General features: G+C 40.2%; 1 protein-coding gene across 1 annotated transcript; it reads left to right on the top strand.

The window, feature by feature from the left end:
• Window positions 1-4,277: 4,277 nt before the first annotated feature.
• Window positions 4,278-9,801, top strand: LOC133461179 (C-type mannose receptor 2-like). The gene is made up of 6 exons (XM_061741979.1): window positions 4,278-4,425; window positions 4,619-4,656; window positions 5,304-5,675; window positions 6,851-7,278; window positions 7,454-7,556; window positions 9,634-9,801. Exons 1-6 carry the CDS (start codon window positions 4,355-4,357, stop codon window positions 9,657-9,659), a joined length of 1,038 nt encoding a protein of 345 aa, XP_061597963.1. The 5' UTR covers window positions 4,278-4,354; the 3' UTR covers window positions 9,660-9,801.
• Window positions 9,802-18,412: the final 8,611 nt, after the last annotated feature.

Raw genomic sequence — 18,412 nt, forward strand, 5'->3', positions numbered from 1 at the left:
TTCATCCTGCACAAGCACTGAGGAGTGGACTTTGCTTTAGAAAAAAAATGGAAGTGCATCCACAACATTTTTATTGGACAGAAAATTATATAAATTGTCAATGCCTTTAGGCTCTGTCCTTATTTCCTTAATGCTCAGGCTTAAGTTCAAGTGCTCTTGATTTGTACACTAGTATTCTAATGAAAAGATTATACGAAATACATTTGATTTGCATGTGGTCCTTATAGAAGCAGGAGAAACACGAATAATAGAAGGTTGGCAAAAGTGCATTCACACTTCACATTCCTAAACTATGACTTAAGAGTGCAAACAAATAACTTCGTTCAGCTTTTTTTTATAATTTAATTTTCTTGTAGGGTTTACCACAGCAGTTCATATTGATTTGTGTCGGATATTCTTCCGGATACAACTCCCTTATTATTTATACAAGCTTGTGACTGGGGCTATAAGTGGCTGGAGCATATCTATTTGAGACTGAAAATCAATTTTAATAGACATCAACACGTATCACAAATGTATTGTTTAATCTAATCATTGGAAAACATAGGTTAATCGAAAATTTCCATCTGTGTATCCTGTGTTTTGGGGTATTTTTTTGTTGCAAATCTACATTAAGCTGAACTGCATGATCAGTGCAGATTATTTCAAATGCAATTATGAAAAATGTAACAAAGTATGATGAGATACACTAACCTATATGTGTGTGTTTTGTGTGTGTTTTTTAGTTTGGAAACTGAGATACTGCTTGACCTGAGGACATCACCAACATATTTGAATTAACTGCTACTGGAATAGAGTCATTCTGTTCACAGACCAAATGTAAGCATATCGGCAACATTTTGTGGTTCTGTTTATCTCTCAGTAGCTACAGTGCAGTTTGTTAAATAATTTCTCTTAGTTCTTTACAAAAATATTATACAATGCTTTAAAAGTTTTTTTTTCAGATATTTGTTAAAGGAAATATGTTATGGTGCATTTATGTTCCCCTTATGTTCGTAAACAGGCATGTCCATTCAAGCGTTGTCGTATGTCGCCGCCCTCACACTTCCATGCGTCTTTTACGTTTTCTTGGTTGTTAATTCAATTTATCCACTAGTGGGCAGTGCTGAGTTCAGAGTTCACCTCTGTGTTTTGATGTCAGTTTCAGATGTCAGTTGCTGGCGGAAAGGCGTTTTTTTTTTATTAGCAAAATTGAACAAGTTTACAAACAGTAATGGCATGGTACGATGTAGAAAGCACGTAGGTAGACAACAGACAGTACACAAAGTAAGATAGAAAGCTAAAGGAAATATGTAAATTAAATAATACAATTTAAAATAAAGAAAAGAAAAGAAAACACACCTAGGGGTACTTTGCAAGATTAAGTTCCTCTACTAAATTGCAAAGTTTCCCAGCATTCTTCTTCTCCATACATTTTAAAGATGAAAAATAGTGACATAGCTCCTTATGAAAAACAAAACAGTTTGGTTTTACTTTCATGAATCTATTTGTATGTATAAAAAACTTCCCAAGAAGGATTATCGTGTTAATTGCCAAATCATGTGTTGGGTCCTTCACAAGTATACCAAACAAACCATTTCATTTTGTTAGATTAGAGAAATTGACAAATTTAGGGAATAAACAGTCATACAAATCTTCCCAGAAATCATTACATCTACAATCATAAAATAAATGTTCAGTTGTTTCAATATGTTCATCACAAAAAGAGCAGTTGTTGTGGTCAAAATTAAAATCGATTTTTTTTTAATTCAGCAGAGTTACCTCTTAATAATCTTAATATGCCATTAAGAATTTTAAAATGAACTTCCTTCGCTTTTGGTGCAATAGGAAACTTAAAGAAAGAAGAAAATATATAAGAAAATAATTGCAAAATTGAGATTCTATTTCACAAGTATGAATATATTTCTTTTACAAAAGTTTGCCGGATTGTAATATTAGGTAGTTTTACATTAGTCGTTATGAATCATTGTGTTGCTCTTCACAACACAATGATTCATAAAGGAGTGTTTTCAGTCAGAGGCTTCTTCAGATCTGCTGCAACAGAGACTGCTACAGAAGACCATTCACACCGTTACAGGAGACCGCAGCCCCTACAGAACGCTACAGGAGACCCTTCAGACCTCTAAAGAAGACCCTTCAGACCACAGGACATCCTTCAAAACGCTACAGGAGACAGGAGACCCTTCAGAACGTTACAGGAGATCCTTCAGACCGATACAAATTCATAGATCACGACACTAGACTCCATGCCCTTTTCCACAGCTGCCTGGTACTTGCTCAGGATTAGGTTTTGTGTCAAAGATAGGTTTTGATGCAACCTGTTTCCTTAGTGAGGCAGTTATTATTGTTATTTTTATCGACTTTGTATAAACTGGACTAAATCAAAATGGCTTGAACTGTATTTTTGACGTGTCTTGCCATTTATTGTGGTTTGGCGCTTTATAAATGAAGCTGAATTGAATCATCAGTCAGCTTTAGTTTGCTTACATGATAGAATGAAAAAACATGGAGGGAAGGTCACACGCCTCATTTCACCACCGTGTTGATGTATGAAAATAGGAGTCTGAGTTCTCTCCACACAACCAATGAGTTGACAAAGTTGGCTTTACATAATTATGGACTGGATTTCCTTAATCACCAACTCCAGCCAAGCCTGATTTAAAGTAAACACAGATCTAAAGTAGGTGAAGTTAACACCTATGTGATGTGGACATGCTGTATTTGAATACATGTTTGTAAGTGCTCCTGAACTCTGTTTTCGGCATGTATTTCTGTTTCTTTCCACAATCAACAGGGTACAGTAACTATTGTTATTGGATGTGTGAATGCAGTGTTAGTTACACTGAACAAGTGTGTCATGTATATTCTTACCTCAGACCAAAAAACAGTTAAAAGTTTGAGCACTGTCTGTATTGTCCAATCAGAATAGAGCCATGCCGGCAGTGGTCCCACCCCTTCTGGGTCAATTGAACCCCGGTTCAAAATCACACACAAACTCTGCCATAGACTCTCATGCATCTAATATTTTTTTTCAGCGCAGACGCCTCAATGAAGTCTCTATCCTGGAGGGTTCACACAAAGGTGCTAATGTCATACCTAACATTGGACTGGCAGAGCAGTGACGGTGATGGCGACATTAGCAACACTTTCATGTCATTATGGCCACTGTTTGCAGCAACTGGAGTTGTATGGAAGTATGTGTCACTAGGATTTAAAATAAAAATGCAGCTTAAAATTCAATGCTGTATGTTCGTACGCACTTTTTCAGTGTTAAAATATATTCAGATTACATTTTAACTAGGGCTGGGCGATATATCGAGATTTTAATATATATCGATATATTTTTAAACGCGATATGGTACGAGACAATATCGTTTATATCGATTATTAAAAAATAAAAAATAAAAAATTATGATTTTGATATAGCATATAGCTTATTTTGTGACAAATTGACTTGAATGTTTTATTTGAGATTTGCACAAATGTTTTGTTATTTGCACAACTGTCAACCTCAGTGGAAAAGTCTGCCTGTTACTGTCTACATTGTATTAATTGCACAGGGTATTTTAATTTAATTGTTATGCAGGAAAGGGATATTTGTTTTATTTTATTCAAGAAGCATTTTTATTCTATATATGCAGGCAGTTTATTTTCATTTAATTTGTTTTATACATTTTGATATTGTGCAGACCTCTGTTAATAAAGGTACCTGTGTGACATTTGGCACAAGGTTTTTTTAAGGGTTTGCCTCAGAAAAAATGAAGCTAACAGAGATGCTATGCTATAATGCTTTGGGGTAAACCCCAATTATGGCACAGAAAAAATATCGATATATATCGAGTATCGCCATTCAGCTAGAAAATATTGAGATATGACTTTTGGTCCATATCGCCCAGCCCTAATTTTAACCTAAAAAAAAAAATTCATTTTCATTATTTCTATATGGTTGAAAGATATTTTCAGTGGCATTTAATTCAAATCCAAGAGACACATATTTACTTCCAGAAATCTACTGATCTACTGGGATCTTCACACACAATCATCTCTAGGGTTTACAGAAAATGGTTCAAAAAAAGAAAAAGTATCCAGTGAGTACTAGTTCTCTGGATGAAAATCCCTTCTAAATGTTCATGCAAATGAATGATTACGCATGAAAACTACACTGGTGTCAGCACGTAAAAGCCAAATGACAACAGTCTTTCAGTTAGATGGTTGAAGGACCTCAATCTCATCTACTACAATAGCTGATCAGACTAACATTTCAGAACATATAAAAACTGAGATTCCAAAACACTTCTATAGCTTAACAACTTGCATTAAAAGTCAGTGAATCCCCTCCAGGTTTTTGAGATATATGTGCTCAGTGCTGAGATCCCAGCAAACGCACAAGCTGGAAGCAACAGCTGGACCTTCTTTCCTGTTCAGGTAAGACTTTTACTCTCATTTGAACCTCATATGGTTATTCTTTTATTTTATTTCTTACTACGGAGATCCTTTAGTTTGGACATCCCTCTTAGCAATCATAATTAAAGCATCTTTCCAGTGAAAGTATAAGAATGAAAGTAAATATAAAGGTGATGTTGGGTTCCACGATTGTACTAATGTTTTCATTTTTCAGGATGAGCGTAGTGCTACTGCTGGTCCTCACATCCTCAGGTCAGTGTTAGAAATGCCTTTAATACACCAGATAACATTTTACAAAGATTTTTAAAGATTAAGACATGAAAATTCTCTCACATCTAAAGGCTAAGCTTCAGACTAAAGATTTCACAAAGACGAGGGTCTCACTGATTACATGACTACAACCAACGAGCAACGTTCCTATTGGTTGTGGACAATAATTTCATCCTGACATGACACAGTCTGAACAAAACAAGACTAAATAATTGCAATATTGATGTTGTAAGTCAGCCAAGACTTGGAAGATTAGTTGGTGGCTGAAATTGCCACCATAATCCTAACAACTAAGATCGCCAGAGGGCACTCCGCATTAAGCAGCACTCCTCCTGATATTCTTTTTCCTCGGATATATATCTCTGACCTTGAAATCGTTTGTGAAATCATGAAGAGGTTGGTCAGCATGAGACTGACATCCAAACTCACACAAAGCCTGATGCAACTTATAAAATGGATCAGTTCAAGAACACATTCAAGTTATGAGAAATGTAGTATCTATTAACTGTGACTGCCGGTCAAACTTGTTTTTTTCTTTTCCCTTTTGTTTTTATGTTTTCACAGTTATAATAATGCAGACAAATGGGTTCCCATTTCATACTAACGAATAAAACTCCTGTGTCAATCAGGGCTTTCTGTCTCGTCGATGAGCATGTTTAGAGAGTACCACCACATGAAGACCCCAAAGACGTGGGCTGAAGCTCAGAGATACTGCAGAGAGGCGTATGCTGACCTGGCCACTGTTGAAACCCAACATGAAAACAACAACCTGCAACGTGCAATCCAGAAAAATGGGAGATTTGCATGGATTGGGCTTCATGATGACGTGTTCAGGTGGAAATGGACAATGGGTGATGAAGACTTCAATTACGATCACAAGAACTGGAAAGATGATGGCCCTAAAAATCTAAACTCCAGCGAGAGCTGCGTGGTGATGACAAATAAAGGGGTTTGGCGTGATGAAATATGCGAAAAAGAACGTCCTTCAGTCTGCTTTTATGGTAGAATTATTTTTACAAAGCCAACAACTTTTAACCAGTAATTATTTGTAGAATTTTAAAGCGATGCAAATAAGCTGTTCATCAGATGCATCAGAGTAATTGATCACCAGGGAGATGTGAGCACCTCTATAAAGCAGAAGCTTTGGTATTTTTGTTGGTATAAATAGACAATCCAGGTATGTGTTAACACAAAGCCAAGAAGGAAAGATATAGGCAATGATATTAGAGAAGTAGTTATTGCTGGGAATGAATATAAGACAATTTCCAAACAATAAATGACAATGAGATTGTTCACATGCAGAACATTTTCAAGGCAAATGTCAATCTTTCCATGAGTGTCTGTCCTAGCAAGGTCAGCCTAAGGTAAATTTGTATTATGCAGGGTACTTACAACAAAAAGACCTCAATTAACCTGTAAAATGTTTAACGTGTTCTCTAAAATCCCAAAGGCTTTTTGGAAGATCTGCAAAAGTCTTTCCAAGAAGAACATTTCAAAGTTGCATCTGAACAAACAACAAAGCATCTGAAACAGTATGAGTCCTTGTTTCCATTTTACTCTGCACCAAAATACTTCCGCAGCAATCCCAGTGACGGATAACATCACACACCAAGTGATTAACTCGAGTTATTGCTCTAAAGGTTGTAATAGAAGCTATTGAATTGTGGGGTAGATTTAGGTGTTCACAAACTGCTTCTGCATTCTTGTTTTTGTGTGGTTTTAGTTCTTTTTTATTAAAGAAATAATAGCTTTGTAATTTTATTGGAATGAGAATGAACCTCTTAAATTTAGAGGTCAGTTTTACAAAGTCTTTGATCCGTACAGTCAATTAGTAATACTTGTTTTTTCCTACTGTAACACTTAATATGATATGCAGGTTCTGAATATTACAAACTCTGATTGTTGCATGCATCACTCATGACTTTATTCTGTGACAGTTTTTTGAACCTTTTTGTGTTATTGAGGGATATAAAAGCCTCAGATCTCTGTGCCTCCCAGTACACAACAGTCAATTTATTTTAAAGCGTTTCCAGAATAAATTAAACTAGAGTGCTATTAAGAATGCATAACACATCTTCATATTTAAGTAACGGATGGTGCAAAAAATATTACATAAGAACACTAAAATCTCACTGGTAGGTTAGTTATCTGTGGTATTATGTCTTTTATTTTCCAGAACCGGGCCCTTCCAAGTACATTTTAGTGGAAACGATGATGACTTGGCAAAAGGCTAAGGAGTACTGTAGATCCAGGTACACTGATCTCGTCAGAGTGAGGAACGCAAGAGAGAATGAAGAAATCAACCAAATGCTGAGACGGAATGCCTGGATAGGTCTCCACAGAGATCTCTGGTCTCCCTGGTCCGATCAGAGCCCCACAAACTTTACAAACTGGAATGAGGGCCAGCCAGACAACAGCGGCCCAAACATGACCTCGTGTGCTGCAGTCAACACAAGCACGGGAAAGTGGTGGGACGTTGACTGTGAGGAAGAGCACGAGTTTATCTGCCAAACCTTAATTCCACCAAGGACCAGATTCGTGCTGCGGTTCCAGTCGGAGGCTGATCTGACTGATCCTGACATTCAGCAGCAGATCCTGGAGCAGGTACAGTAACTCTCAATCTGCTTCACATTACACTAACTGGCTCTGCAACAATTACAATTGGCAGTTTTGGGGCTGGGTTTTGGAGAACAGAAACATTTTTACAAGTTGCATTTGTCAGGAAGAATTGTGCGAAAAATATCAGCGTTTTATAATACCACTATCGTTTTAAATTTAGCTGCAAGCCAAGCTAGAGGAGGCTCATGAATTAACAGAGCTCAAACTTCGCTGGATTCAGGCAGATGAACAGACTTTTCACAAGAAACAGAAGAAGAAACAAGGTAATTATTGTAGCTTTCACACGTGAACAAGGACCTTCATTTGAGGACATTTGTGTTCATTTTCACCCGCTTTGATTAATCTTTAGAAAATGTAGTTCAGGTTTAAAAACTGCTTTATGAAATATTTCTATGTCTGTTTAAGGGTGAACAAAGTGAATGAGACGGTGGACATGAATTACACACCTTTTTTCCTTTAACTTAACTTACATTACATAAAAATGTAATGATTACGGACTAAATGGAAGGAAAGTGGAGAACTGAAATTAACTCTCATCACAAATGTTACATTCTAATAAGAAAATGAGTCATTTCATAGTTTTAATATGCATTTTGGTAATAATGGAAAAAGGCTGCACAGGTGTCTCCTTCTCTGTCTCTCCTCCTCATAAGTTGACAAATGTAGCTTAAGAAGTGATGAAATTAAATGTGATGTAAGACAGCAAATGAAATTAAAGCTGCAAGCAGCGATGAACGGGCCCTCGCACTCACGGCCACCGCCCCCCATAAGCATATCAGAAATGACACCACCCACGACTTCCTATGTCAAACCATTCAAAAGTTATAGCAGAAAATCGGGACAACCAATCAGAAGAAGGGGCGGGGCTAATTAAGGCCAACGAAGCTCAAGGACTCCATACAGAGTCCCATGACACCACCCACAACTTCCTATGTCAAACCATTCAAAAGTTATGGCAGAGAAAAGTATTCTAGGGGGGCGCTGTTGAGCCGTTAGGCCACGCCCATTAATGCAAACCATGAAATATCAAATTTATCGCCAAGTCTGTCTTGCATGTAAAATTTGGTGACTTTTGGAGAACTATCAAATATGGACCAATCAGATTTCAAAATGGCCGACTTCCTGTTCGGTTTCGGCCATGGCTCCAAGAGACTTTTCTTTAAGTTGTGCCATGATACAGGTGTGTAGTGATTTTCGTGCATGTACATCAAACCGTATTGTGGGGCTTGAGGCACAAAGTTTTCCGGGGGGCGCTGTTGAGCCATTTTGCCACGCCCATTAATGCAAACCATGAAATATTAAATGTATCACCAGGCCTGGCTTGCATGCCAAATTTGGTGCCTTTTGGGGAACTATCAAATATGGACCAATCAGATGAAGGGGGGGGGCGCTTGTTGGCGTCTAGCGTCGCCACGGTAACACTTTTGAAAGAGAAAAATAATGCGTTTAGTCGCAGGATAGAGACGCACATTTTGATGTATAACACATCTGGGTTCACGATACGGTTCGGGCCGTATTAATTCTCGAAGGAATGGCATATATTGCTCCAAAATTACGCAATTAATTCAGAATGTTCAAAATGGCCGACTTCCTGTTCGGTTTCGGCCACGGCGCCAAGAGACTTTTCTTTAAGTTGCGACATGATACAGGTGTGTACCGATTTTCGTTCATGTACGTCAAACCGTATTATGGGGCTTGAGGCGCAAAGTTTTTTCTGTCTGAACCAATCAGATGAAGGGTGGGCACGCTTTTTGGCGTCTAGCGTCGCTACGGTAACGCTTTTGAAAGAGAAAAGTAATGCGTGGTGTCGGAGGATGGAGACGCACATTTTGATGTATAACACACTTGGGGGCACGTTACGGTTCGGGCTGTATTAACTGCCGAAGGAAGGCATAAATTTCGCCAAAATGACATGATTAATTCATAATGGCCGACTTCCTGTTCGGTTTCTCGACATGACGCCCAGAGACTTTTCTTTAAGTTACGTCATGATACAGGCGTGTACCGATTTTCGTGCATGTACGTCAAACCGTATCGTGGGGCTTGAGGCACAAAGTTTTCTAGGGGGCGCTGTTGAGCCATTTTGCCACGCCCATTAATGCAAACCATTAAATATCAAATTTTTCGCCAGGCCTGGCTTGGGTGCAACATTTGGTGACTTTTTGGGCAAGTTTAGGGGGGCAAAAAGGCCCTCCTTTCGTCAGAAAAATAATACAAAGAATTCCTACAGATACAATAGGGCCTTCGCACTGAAGGTGCTCGGGCCCTAATAATCTGATGAACATGCACACCATCAAACCACGTGCAAAATCATCTCTTTTCCCTCCCATCTGTTTCAAGGGTCAGCAAGCAGAGCTGGTGACTGAGCGGACATCGTCCATTTTCCACAGAATTAATTGTCCCTGCGGAAAATTGGTCCATTCTCAACCGGGAGCGACTGCATGTAGTTAAAAAATACCAGTGAACATTTTAAATGCTTTTCTGTACATCTACTCCATCTAATGCTAAGCCACATTAATTAAATGTCATTTTGGTGTGTGTATGAAACCCTAATAAATATGCATGTTAACAATAAAATCCTGCTGTTTGTCTTAAAACTCTGACTAACTATTACAATAATGGCTTTAAAGACGAGTAGTGATGGAGCCGAGCTGGGATGTGGTCAGTGGGAATGTCCTCTCCTACACAGTCCGATCATTACGATTTAAATCACTGGGATTAGTTGTGTATGTAGAGTTGGAGGAAAAAGCTGCGCTTGTCTTTATGCTACACACCAACACGTACACATACACAAATTAAAAGAGAAAATGCTCACTGCTGTCAGTCCTTCTCCTCCTCCTCCTCCTCCTCCTTCTCCTCTTCTTCTTCTTCCTCCTCCTCCTCCTCCTCCTCCACCCAGGTCAGCTTCCACACTACACTGATCACCAGCCTAGACTACATTTCCCAGGTTTCTCCAGTCAATCATCCTGGTCTGCACCTGTGCCCTCCTTGTTAACCTTATGCGTCTCACCTGTGTGCCTACTCATTTATACCGTGTTCCTCATTGTGTGATATTGTCTTGTTCATGTCACCACGTGAAACCTACACCGACAAACTCTTTCTGTAAATTTTTTTTCTGCAGTGTTCTCTCGCGGCAACTGTAATTAAAACATCTTTAATCCGACATCTGCGCTTGAGTGCGCCTGTAGTGTCCCAGACCTCACGACTGCTGCATGTTGCCCCTGCTGGTTGGCCAGCAGCACCACCTGGCTGCCACTTCTCCTCCTAAAGGCAGCGTTCAGTTATTCTGCTCTCTGTGGAACAAACTTCCTGTAGACCTGAGGTCTGCTCAAACTGTCAGCTCCTTTAAATCAAGCCTAAAAACATTACTGTTTACTGAGGCGTACTCTAAAATTAAATACTTATGATTTTAGAAAACCACGCAAAGTTACAATAGTGATGGATAAGCCCTAAATGCAGGCAATGTGACATAGAATTGTCAAATTGGTCTGATTCACTGCACGAATCGGCACAGATTATTTTTGTAATACTGTATTTGACTTGGTCTTTGTACGTTTTGACCGTATAGAAACGCAATTGTTGCCATTGTAAGAATGAGATGTGTACTTGCTGTACTCTACTGCCCTGACCTTTTAACAACTTGTGCTTTTTATTATTTTCTCTTTTCTTATCATTTTATTTATTTATTTACTGTTTAATTGTGTCTTGCCGCTTTTAATGTTGATGTAAACCACTTTGAATTACCTTGTGTTGAATTGTACTATACAAATAAACTTGCCTTGCCTTGCCTTGCCTAAAGCATCTGCAAGCAAAACAAAGTGGCGCTTACTACTGCTCACGTGTTTTTATTTTTCTTCATTCCTTTAAAAACAAAATAACTAATGGCATGGTGACACAAGTTATGTCCATTGTTATTTTAAAGTTATATTTCCCTAATACTTAGATCTATCATGATCAGATGATTTTTATTACTTTTTAACACAAAAACAGGACTAAAAGAGAAGGCAGTAACTTCTTCACATGACTGTAGTTGCTCCTGCTTACACTAAGCACCCACCAGTGACGTGCAGTGAGTTTCATGGTTGGTGAGGCACTAGCCCCTTTCACACAGCCAGTTCGAGGCGGGAACGTTGCGCCTTTAAGCCGCCTCGCTGTTCTGTGTGAAAGTCACGGAGGCGGAATGGGGGGGCCAAGTGGCCCCACCAATAAGCCGGCAGCGGAGGTAGTCACAGAGCCGTCACAGAGACGGAACGGGGTCTGTGGGAATGACACAGCCGGCATGCCGGCATGCCACTAGACGCTGACGCTGTCGTCACGCCTCTGATTGCGGAACGCCGGCATGCTGTGTGAATTTACAGACGGGAGCGGCGTTATGCCGGCGTTGTATGGTTCTGTGTGAACCAACAAAGGCGGCGTATTGGCAGGACTTCTTTACACCAATATTGCGGAATCTCTGTGTGAAAGGGGCTACTGACTCCTTTAGGGTCAGATTTACAACTATATAAACTCAAAAGGGTAGCTTATTCAATTGGCTACTGGTTATTTCATGTCTCGTCAGCATTCTTCACACACACACACACACACACACACACACACACACACACACACACACACACACACACACACACGAGGTACGTATATACGTAAAGATGAGAGAAAAAAACAGCAGCGCTAAAGCCAATATGTCAAAACTCCAAATACGTTTTGTCAACAAGAGGATTTGCTTTATAACAACTTAAAAATACATATGAAACAAATGATGGCGCCACCAACGCAAGCAACACCCGCAACAAATGCAGAGAACGCAAGATCAATTTTCTCCACCCCAACGTAGTGGGTATCATATGAAACTAGAAAAGCTACACTTTTTTTTTATAAGATTGAAATGAAAACTACCAGGCAGGAGAAAAAGAAAAATTATATTTTAGAGGAGGAAGATCTTTTTTTTCATTATGCACTTGTCAAGGTTTGACATTCCCCCCAGCTTTCAGTTTCTGTTTTGCCCCGCCTGTGTCCCATCTGCCCTGATTGTCTGCACCTGTGTCTCGTCGTGTCTCGTTATCCCCTGTGTATTCTGGTCTTGTCATCCCTTGTTCCCGGTCGGACCGTACTGTTTTGTTCCTCATGTTTCCCGCCACGTTCTTCCTCCAAGTTGTTGGATCCCGTTAGTTTGTTTTGATCCTGCTCTGCAGCGCTTTGTTTTTCCCTTTTGGTTAAATAAATCCTATTTTTTGCCGACTCCTGCCTCTCGCCTCCTGCTCTCCTGCATTTGGGTCCACACCTTACCCCAAGACGGGACAGCACTTCAAGAAAAAAAGTCGAAATGTCGAGAAAAAAGTCGAAATGTCGAGATTAATGTTGAAGTACAATTTCGAGAAAAAAGTCGAAATGTTGAGAAAAAAGGCGAAATTTCGAGTTTATTCTTGAAATTGTATTTCAACATTAGTCTCGACATTTTCTTTTTTCTCGACATTTTTCTCGAAGTGCACAATAAAAAAATTTTTTCCCCTCACAAATATTTTTTCTCCTGCATGGCCCTAATATTCCGTAGAAAACTGTTTGTGGCCTTACCTTTATTTTTAGATGAAGTCCATGTGCCTATCATTCGTCACAAAAACCTCAGTTACTTTGTTGTAAAAGTCCTCCTTATTTTCCTTTAGTTTTAAAAGTCTCTCTGCCTCAATGGAGATGATCGCCAGGGATGAAAGCCGTCCTGGATCTGTCCTATTCCGTTTGAAAAGAGCAGGTTACCTTCTGTCCCGCAGTTTGAAACAAATCTTTTAGCTCTGGCGTTGGTCTTCCGTTGTTAATCACTTTGACTGAAAGTCCAGTTGTGAGAAATGTTTAAGTTTAAATATACGGTATAATATTCTTCCATTTTGGCAGTCCGACGAGCAGTCAGCAGCAGTACTCTTGACTCTGCGTGAAGAACAGCAGCCCCGAGCAGCTGTTGACTCACGTTCGCCCCCTTCAGGGCGGCAGAGTACTGTCTGCCTCACCGTAGCAAGACTGTGGAAAATCCGGATATATAAATGTATCTGCAAACATTATATTGGCGACCAGAGGTGGAAAAAGTACAAAAATATTGTACTTAAGTAAAAGTAAAAAGTACCCATTAAGAACATTACTTAAGTAAAAGTATAAAAGTACCTCAACTTAAATATAATAAAGTACCAAAAGTACATGGTGTAAAATGTACTTAAGTACAAAAGTAAAAAGTACAAAGTACAAAGTACAAAATTTAAAGTACAAAATTATTTTCAAAAGGATTGCAAAGAAATGAAGAATCCAAGAATTTGCTTACAACTCTAAATAATGGTGATATTATTCTGACTCCTTTAGCGTTTGTTTCCATTACCCCATTTTAATTTCTCCCTTTGCTCATCACTGCTGCTGTACCCATTGGCCCCGCTGACAGGTCCACCCCCAGCCTGTAGTATGCAGTGATAAAATTAAGCAACCCCAGCTGATAAAGGATGAGACTTTTGAACCTTTAAATGCCAAAACCACCTTAGAAGGGGTGGAATCAAAGAATGGTGCGCATGGACACGCGTCGGCTGCCGCTCAAGGCTGATTTATGGTTCTGCGTTACACCAACGCAGCGAGGCGGGGATCTGCATCGATTTAACGCGGAACCATAATTCAGGCTTCAGTCCTCATCGGTACTCGACGCGACGGCGGTTCCTCCGGCCTTCCGGCCCGCCTCTGCGGCGCAACTCTCCCGGGAGCTGCGGCTCCTTCTCGGTATATTCACGCACCCCCTTTCCTTCCCGTCCGCCTTTTGGTTCTGCGTTAAATCGGCGCACACATTACGCCGTAGGCTACGGCGTAGGGTGTGCATTGCCGCGTACCCTACGCCGTAGCTCTGCGCCGGTGTAACGCGGAACCGTAAATCAGCCCCCGCTGTGCTGTTCTTTAATTTGTAGCGAGTAACGACGTGTCCAATTTTAAATATAGCGGATTAAAAGTACGATTTTTTCCATGAAAATGTAACGAAGTAAAAGTAAAAGTACAGAAAAATGAAAGTATCAATAAAAGTACAAATTCTCAAAAATCTTACTTAAGTACAATAACGAAGTACTTGTACTTCGTTACTTTACACCACTCTTGGCGACATGCAGAGATACGGCAACCAGCACGCGCCAATCGCACGTATCAACCCAGTTTGAGATGGATTGCGCAATCAGAGGTGAGGCTCGGCTCGTTGCTGCCGCACCTCTCGTTTCAGCCCCGTTTTTGAACAGAAATGTTCGAAATTAATCATACATAAAGATCAGTGGACAAATATTAATATTTATTTGATGTTATTATTATTATTCTTTTTACTTGTCATGATGACAGGTGAGGCACCTGCCTCCCCTGACCGCACGTCCTTGGCACCCACTTATGTTTCCTATTCCTGAAAAGATCAGACTAACTTAGAAACAGATCTCCTCCTACACTGCAGACATGACGAGCACAACAATCATAATTACATAACGTGATAAAAGTTATTTAACCCAGGTATAATCTTCAGCCTGATGAATTATCTACCAATCATCATCGCGCGTGTGTGTGTGTGTGTGTGTGTGTGTGTGTGTGTGTGTGTGTGTGTGTGTGTGTGTGTGTGTGTGTGTGTGTGTGTGTGTGTGTGTGTGTGTGTGTGTTGAGCTGCAGAGTATTTAAAAGGGCAGTCACAATGTTTCACTCCACCTGCTGCCGCCTCATCCTCAGCCACCAACACATACACACCTGCAATCAAATGAAGAAAAACACGAGAGCTGCAGTGCTAAAGCAATTCAGCCGTGGTGTGAGACCCTCTCTGGCAACACCCTAAATGAGTTTTTGTGTCCCCCACGGCAAGATGGAGCACCACTGATAAAGCTGAGCCGCTGGGCCTCGCCTCTCCGGTTTACACTGCCACTAAATCACAGTTCGTCTCCTGCACTCCCGTCGGCTCCATGTGCATCGGGAGGATGAAACAAACAAAGACAATGCAATAAAATGGGCGAAGCACTGGCTAATGTGCAGGTTTGTGTGTGAATGCATGTGTGGCCGGTACTCTCTAAGTGACTGGTGAGGTGCGCCAAATGGCATCTAAAGTGACTCTGAACTGGAAGTAAAGACAAAGAAACAATAAAAGGGAAGGTGTTGGGAGTCTGGAAACCATATTACTCATGTTGAGGGAACCCAAATGTGTTTTCAGTCACATGGAACCAGTAATGGATTCCAGCTGACACCAGCTCAGTCATCTTTAGATGGGAAGTGTTCTCCGGCTCACACTCGCCGTTTTATTAGAAGTTCATAATGCGGGTTTAATGACAGTTTCCATGTTAATTATTGAAATTAGACTTTTGGTTGTCATTTTGACGTCACCATTGAGGCAGATTATGACTTAAGTTAAATATTGGCTCAGAACACACTCTCATTAAAGTTCAAACTTGAAAGTAACTGCCAAAAGTTTGTTGGCAGGCAACGGATGGAGGGTTTTTCTAAATCCAGCGTGGTTGAATGCAGTGCACAGAGTACAGATACCGAGGTGAATATTTTGTAGTAAGATGGCCTTAAGTTTCACTTCAAGGTTCTTTATTGTCATTCCACACATGTCCATACAAGGTGGGATTAAATACTGTACCCAGGTCCAGGTCAGCAGCTTAGAATTCAGTTGTTAGCATGTTTCATTCTGTCATTACATGCTATTTTTAGCATATATTTTCCAGAGGATTCTTACTCAGATTCTCTGTTTTATTCAAATGAATCACTGTTAAACAAAAACACAATAACAGCAATGTGAAAACAGTTAGTGGCAAGCAATAGCAAAATAAGCAAAATAACAAGTGGATCATTTCTCCTCAATACCACACATTAAACTTATGTTTAAAGTCATTTGTTAAATACTCTTTTCCTTTTTAATGAATTTCATAAATCTTTTTTATGTAAAGCACTTTGAATTGCCCTGCCTTGCCTTATGTTATCGTGTCTGAGTAACATATTTTCAGATTTAGGCAGAACAAAGTGACAGTTGTGTTAGTTCACAGTTTTTCAAAGGTGGTAGTCTCTTCAGAATAGTTTACTGTGGGAAGACACCCCCTCCCCATTCATTTGTCATCTGTCATTTGGTTGTAGAGATGTGTGTTTGTGTCTTTGTCCCCCATCTGATTACCTAACACTCCCACGCCCTACGAAGCCATTGTTGTGAATTAGTAATGGCTTCAGCTGCAGTCCCCGTGATGTTTTCCTCCTTCCTGCCACATATAGGGGCACGTGTGTGTCTACATGGTGAGAAGAGTTGATTACATAACCACCACTGAATATCTGAGGCGGCATTTTCAGCATACTGTTGTGATTCCCAACTGATTAACCACTCGGTCTGTTCCTCTTTATCGAAATACTGTAAGTGCGATTAGGTACACCTCAGTCTTGGTTAGGACAAAGAAATCAACACACATAGGCCAACTTCTCACCTTGCATATTGAAATAACTCGTGGAACATTTACTAGATAAGAGCTTTGTCTTATTGTAGTGTAATGGCCCACTCTATAAACAGAACCTTTTTAAGATTCTCAAAAGGCTGTCGGACTGACTGTACCCTCACTATTTTTCTTTACTCTGTACATCTCAGACTTACCGTGGAAGTCAGGGTCCAGTGTTGCGGTGGACAGCAACACTGGTGGCCACTTTGTGACATCTTACGGAAACATCACCTCAACTTAAATGAGAACAAGACGAATGTGAAAAGAGGTGACTGGAGTTTAGGACGACCAGGGCTAAGTCAAACACCATTTCCATCCTGGGAAAGAGGTGGAGTTGGAGGAATACTAGATACCTGGGCAACAGACTAAACTTGTGGTGCAGCACCGAGGATCTGTTACAAGAAGGGACAGTCCAGACTATACTTCTTAAGGACATTTAGGTCGTTCAGTGTTGGGAGCTGTGGTGAAGACTGAAGTTTATCTGGAGTCATCTGATGCACCAGCAGCATCAGAGGCCACCGGCTCACAAATGGATATTGTTTTCAGAGAGCTCAAACACTTACATTCTTTTGAAATAACACTATTCATCAGACTGATTTGTACTAAATGGTTATACTTCAGCACAACAAACAATGCAAAGATGTGTAAAACATGTGGTTACAACATGGTGAACCATCTGCTCTTTTTCAGAATCAACACCCTTCATGGGATGACCGTACTCAAGGGGCCTCCAGAGTTGTCAGCTCTACTTCCTTTACTGTACACTCACACAGGAGAGAGTTGGCAAGGTTTGATGGAGAGTGTGTCTTTGGGTTGTCCATAAATTATGCTTTCGTCAAACCAACAAAATTATATTAATGAATGGTAAATTTTCCATGACAGGTACAGTTATCAGTGCTTTGTACAGTCAACGATCTACATGTGATTTTTAGGTGCATTCTATTGATCAGCAACACGGGCAGTGGAGTGAATGTATGGATTGTGAGTCGGCTTCACTCGAATGGTGTACTGTTTGAGCAATCCCTCAGGATGATGCCAAACCTATTCGACATATTGTCAACATTCAACATAGTAATCCCCTTCATCAGCAAGATGAACATCTGTTGACCTGTTTTCATGTTTGATTACGTTTGCTAGCACCTAGGCTATATAGCCGGAAATTGATTGGCTGATGCTGGCACTGGGACCTGAAAACTTTTCTCAACTTTTGATACAAGCAAAACTTCTAAAGTGACACAGCGATATTAGCGAGCATAATTCATAATTCAGTTTGAAAGCGCTTTTATGTCATCCTACCCAAAGTCAATGAATCACAACCCGATTGATGGCTCCCACGTTAACATGGTTGCATTCAGATGGGCTACCTATGTGCTTTGTTAAAAGATTCAGCAGACTGCCTGTCAAGAAAGTACTAGAACACAGATGGTAACTATATATATATTTGTGACTTTATGTTTGTCGCGTTATGTTTCTAAGGCCTTGCTCAAGGGGCAAGACGTATCATCTTGTGTGCCATTCCAGGGTTTGAACCAGGGTCCTCCATACCCAAGCCCACCTCTGTAGCATGGTAGTCTCTAGACTACCATGTTTGTCGTGCTATGTTTGTTACGTTATGTTTCGTGGATGACGGCTCCGGACTCACCTTCCCTCCCCTCAATTTGCCTCCA

Source organism: Cololabis saira, chromosome 15 (assembly GCF_033807715.1).
Source record: "Cololabis saira isolate AMF1-May2022 chromosome 15, fColSai1.1, whole genome shotgun sequence".
In the NCBI taxonomy this organism is placed as follows: Eukaryota; Metazoa; Chordata; class Actinopteri; order Beloniformes; family Belonidae; genus Cololabis; species Cololabis saira.

What these genes read in the sequence shown, in the direction of transcription:
- LOC133461179 (XM_061741979.1), top strand. Translation starts at nt 4,355, where the DNA reads ATGTGCTCAGTGCTGAGATCCCAGCAAACGCACAAGCTGGAAGCAACA. An exon ending in GGACCTTCTTTCCTGTTCAG is followed by an intron (nt 4,426 to 4,618) that starts GTAAGACTTTTA and finishes TTCATTTTTCAG; the next exon opens with GATGAGCGTAGTGCTACTGC. An exon ending in GAAACAGAAGAAGAAACAAG is followed by an intron (nt 7,557 to 9,633) that starts GTAATTATTGTA and finishes ATCTGTTTCAAG; the next exon opens with GGTCAGCAAGCAGAGCTGGT.